The sequence below is a fragment of the Malus sylvestris genome, chromosome 16, assembly GCF_916048215.2.
Source record: "Malus sylvestris chromosome 16, drMalSylv7.2, whole genome shotgun sequence".
Classification (NCBI taxonomy): Eukaryota; Viridiplantae; Streptophyta; class Magnoliopsida; order Rosales; family Rosaceae; genus Malus; species Malus sylvestris.
This window is the reverse complement of record NC_062275.1, coordinates 2,015,145-2,019,703: the sequence shown is the minus strand read 5'-3', so window position 1 is coordinate 2,019,703 and position 4,559 is coordinate 2,015,145. Positions and strand designations below refer to the sequence as shown.

General features: G+C 34.9%; 1 protein-coding gene across 1 annotated transcript; it reads left to right on the top strand.

The window, feature by feature from the left end:
* Window positions 1-307: 307 nt before the first annotated feature.
* Window positions 308-2,692, top strand: LOC126607400 (transcription factor MYB8-like). The gene is made up of 4 exons (XM_050274970.1): window positions 308-686; window positions 727-794; window positions 1,121-1,250; window positions 1,722-2,692. The coding sequence occupies exons 1-4, from the start codon at window positions 625-627 to the stop codon at window positions 2,173-2,175; spliced, it is 714 nt and encodes a 237-aa protein (XP_050130927.1). The 5' UTR covers window positions 308-624; the 3' UTR covers window positions 2,176-2,692.
* Window positions 2,693-4,559: the final 1,867 nt, after the last annotated feature.

Genomic DNA, 4,559 nt, shown 5'->3' with positions numbered 1-4,559 from the left:
GAGAATTAAGCTATAAAATTCAAGTAGATACACCAAGGGTTATCATCTTAAATATGTCCCGTTAATTCATCCATTACCAATACAAAAAAATAAGGACTTAAAGCTGAACCTTGTTGTAACACTATAGTTATGGGCCAACTTGACTCTGATATTATAAAGTAATTTGAAATTTCACTACTAAACAAAGTCCTTCAATTCTACAATATGACATTCGCACTCTTAATACTGATATACACTAAGCATTATAATTTTCAAACACTAATATCAGAGTGTATCCACTTCTCTTCTCTCTATCTCTGACAAAAATGTTGAGACTCGCAGTCGTATCTATTGCCCACTGATTATCACGCATGGGCGAACCACCGTTCCAAGTCAACCCACCTTTTAGCTTCCGGCCATCCAATTCATTTGCAGCTACAGCTACCTACCTACCTGATAGTATAAACCATTACCCTCCCCTCCATTTGTTCCTCAACTCTCTACCCAATCCGCGCTAGCTTCTAGCAGTTGGCCCCTCTCTCTCAATCTTCCTCCCCCACCCCCTTCCCACCCCACCCCCCCTCCCCACCCATTTTTAGGTTATTAATTTCTTGGAAAGATTAAGGTTAGTTATAAGATTTTAGAATGAGGAAACCTTGCTGCGATAAGCAGGACACAAACAAAGGAGCTTGGTCCAAGCAAGAAGAAGCAGGACACAAACAAAGGAGCTTGGTCCAAGCAAGAAGACCTGAAGCTCATTGAATACATTCGTAAAAATGGCGAGGGTTGTTGGCGTACCCTTCCTCAGGCTGCAGGTAATTAACTATGAACTTGTATATTTCTGGATTAACAAGTCATATATATGTATATAAACATCTTTTTTGGTAATATCATAGCAAAAACATTCATCAGAAAGATAAACTATTTACAAATTAAGGAGTTAATTCCTTGATTTCTTACATTTTTAATTCCTTCATTTCTTACATTCCTCGTCAATATTTTTCTGTCTCTTCTTTCTATTTTAACTAAGCCAACAAATGCTAATTTGTTCCTTTTCTTCTTCTGATTAATTTCAGAGAACTTTAATGAGTATTAATTGCCACCTCTTTTTCTTTTTTCTTCTTTTTGCAATTTGGTTCAGGCCTCCTTCGTTGTGGTAAAAGTTGTAGGCTGAGATGGATAAACTATCTACGACCAGACCTTAAAAGAGGCAACTTTGCTGAAGATGAAGAAGATCTCATCATCAAGCTTCATGCACTCCTAGGGAACCGGTACTTGCTAGCCAATTCTTTTGAGAGAACTGATTTATACACACCATGTTTTTACTTCTGCATATCTCTGTTCATTTCTATGAATTACGTGAAGCGGGAGCCTTGTGCACTGGGTACGACCTTTTTATCCTTTTTCTTTATCCAAGGGCAACCGGTCCTTACTAGCTAATTCTTTCAAGAGAAGTGATTTATACACACAATATTTCTCCTCTACACATCTCTGTTTAATTCTATCAATTAATTCTTTTTTATTTCATTAAATCCAAGTGCTAAATTAAATTGGGTATGCATGAGGATAAAAGAAAAGTGTGAATTTTAGTTATCCCCCGTTGTCTTTTATTTCTTATGACAAATGATCCAATAAGAATAATCAATTATTACTGTATGCAATTGCACCGTGCATAAATAAGTAGAGTTTACAGATTTGTTGGTGTAAACTAATTAATTTAACTATTTAGCTAATTTTTTTAGGTGGTCATTGATTGCTGGGAGATTGCCAGGACGTACAGACAATGAAGTGAAAAACTACTGGAACTCTCATTTGAGAAGAAAGCTTATGAACATGGGTATAGATCCAAATAATCATCGACCGAACAACGTCAATCTCCCTCGTCTTCATCATCAAAATTCACAAACTGTCAGTAGCACTGCAACATTATCTGAAGCTTTAAAAAACCCTACCAATTATCAGCAGCAAGCAAGATCCGGTGGTAATAATAATTGTGACCATGAATCGGACGGTACAAGTTGCTTAGAGGATGATTCTTGTGGCCGGCTGCCTGATTTAAACCTAGACCTCACGATAACTGCTCCTTGGTCTAATCCAGTTCCTGATAACCTCAAGGAGGAGCAAAATTTCGAGTCTAAAGTGTCAAAGAAGTCATCAGAATTTGCTTCATCTACCATCCTTCCTCTCTTCAGATAATCGAATTTTCGTCCATGTGGATCGGAAGGTTTCCACAAGCATTAATTTTAGCAGAAATGGCTTATGAAATTGAAATTAATTATATTGATCAATTGGAGATATATAAAGAGTCTAATTTTGTAGAACCTACTTATCTGGGTAAAAATGCAAGATGCATATCTTGGAAAGTCAGCGTGAGATCCAAAATTACAATGCAGTTCCTTAAAAGAGCGACAAATGTACTTCCAAGAATCTCTCTTGCATGCATCTCACAATGTTAGCTTGCAGTTGCTCGGTATCATTGGACTTGAAGATAATCTATCAGTTTATAACAAGGCTTTGCAACAGATGACGATGGCTGAAGCTGAACGTATCAACAAGAAAGCATATTTACTTGATCGGAGATGCTGGCTAGATAGATTAGCCAATTTATTTATCATAAAGTTGGGTAAGTGATTAATAAATGTATTAGCTATGTAAATTTGTGAACATGAACATCCGAATATTCCATTTAATTACAGTATTTCTAGCCTTGATATATCTTTATTTCATTGAATCTTGTTTGAAATTGGGTTTAATCAGTAGTTCCTTCCCATAATTAATTATTGGTTATTCTCCTAATTGATTTTTCTCTTATAACTAGCTAGGATCCAAAGAAAGTGATTGCACCCCACCAAATTTTAGATCCTGTAAAAAGAACTGCAGAAAGTGCCAGTTTCGACTTAGAATGCTATTTTTACAGCAACTATGCATAAGTAGAATACTTATTAGGCTTTTTATTCAAAATTGTCCCTGATATTTGCATCATCCATAAGTTTGGTCCCTGAGATTTAAAATCAATAGAAGTAGTCCCTGAGATTGTCCACCATCCATGATTTTAGTCCTTCCGCTGAAGCTTTTGGCTAGAAGTTTGGGCAATTTTCAAAGCTTCGTAACTCAATCGTTTCTTAACCAAATTCGACCCGTAATATATCAAAATGAAGATAGGAAAGTATAGAATAAGATTATATCTATTTGAAAGTCCAATGGTTGCCAGAGATGGTCGGAAAAAAGCCTCAAAATTGACTGGTCCGAGGGAAAACTGGAAAACTCACCGGAAACTGGGTAAACTTTAAACGTTCATAACTTCTTCAATACTCAACGAAATTAAGTGATTCAGAAACAAAAATCATACTTCTCGACGAGAAGAAGAGAATGATACCTTTTTTAACGGCTAAATCGCTGTGGTTTGGACGGAAAACGGCTCAAAAGTTGCTGACTCGTTTTTCAACAGCCACTTTCGAGCCTTTTTCCGACCAAACCATGGCCAGTTAGCCGTTGAAAAAGATACCATTCTCTTCTTCTCATTGAGAAGTATGATTTTTTTTTTGAATCACTTGATTTTGTTGAGTATTGAAGAAGTTATGAACGTTTAAAGTTTACATAGTTTTTGGCAAGTTTTCCAGTTTTTCTTCGGACCAGTCAACTTTGAGGCTATTTTCTGACCATCTCCGGCAATCATTGGGCTTCCAAATAGATATAATCTTATTCTACACTTTCCTATCTTCATTTTGATATATTATGGGTCGAACTTGGTTAAGAAACGATTGAGTTACGAAACTTTGAAAATTGCCCAAACTTTCGGCCAGAAGCTTCAATGGAAGGACCAAAATCATGGATGGTGGACAATCTCAGGGACTACTTCTATTGATTTTAAATCTCAGGGACCAAACTTATGGATGATGTAAATCTCAGGGACCATTTTGAATAAAAAGCCTACTTCTTATATAGGGTCATTTTGGTTCCGGTCCCTAGTTAACTCAATTGTTAGATTGAAATCTTATTGTTTTTCATTTTTTGATCAAAGTCCTTTGACTTTGTACACCTCAACATTTTAGTATTACTATATTTCCATGTCATCTTTTTGATATCTTAAATAATAAACTGTAATTTAAAATATTGATTGCAGTCCAACATTTAAGGGATTAAAATCCAAGAATTTATGTAATTCAAAATTCTAGTATCATGAGATTCAATCAATCGATCTAGTCTAAAAGAAATATAAAATTTTAAAAATTCAATAAAATTTATGGGATCATATATGTACAAATCTCATGAATTAAGAGACTTAAAAAATAAAAAATAAAAACAATTTCTACAATAAAAATTCATGCAAACTGCACATGTTTTTGTGAATTTTATTGAGTAGTATTAAGGGAAATAATGTACCCCATGAATTCATACATACAAAAGCAATGTACCCATGAACTTAGACCAAAAATAATGTATGTACCTATAACATAAATAGCATATGGGTACATACCAAATTTACAAGAAAACTCATGGGTACATTTAAAAACTCAAGGAAAAGAATGTACATCATACCACATTGTTTTATAGACATGCATATGTGGGTACATAAAATG

Excerpts from the sequence above, each read along its gene's own strand:
- LOC126607400 (XM_050274970.1), top strand. The coding sequence starts at position 625 with ATGAGGAAACCTTGCTGCGATAAGCAGGACACAAACAAAGGAGCTTGG. Across the intron at positions 687-726 it reads GCTTGGTCCAAGCAAGAAGA|CCTGAAGCTCATTGAATACA; the intron begins AGCAGGACACAA and ends CAAGCAAGAAGA. Across the intron at positions 1,251-1,721 it reads CATGCACTCCTAGGGAACCG|GTGGTCATTGATTGCTGGGA; the intron begins GTACTTGCTAGC and ends TAATTTTTTTAG.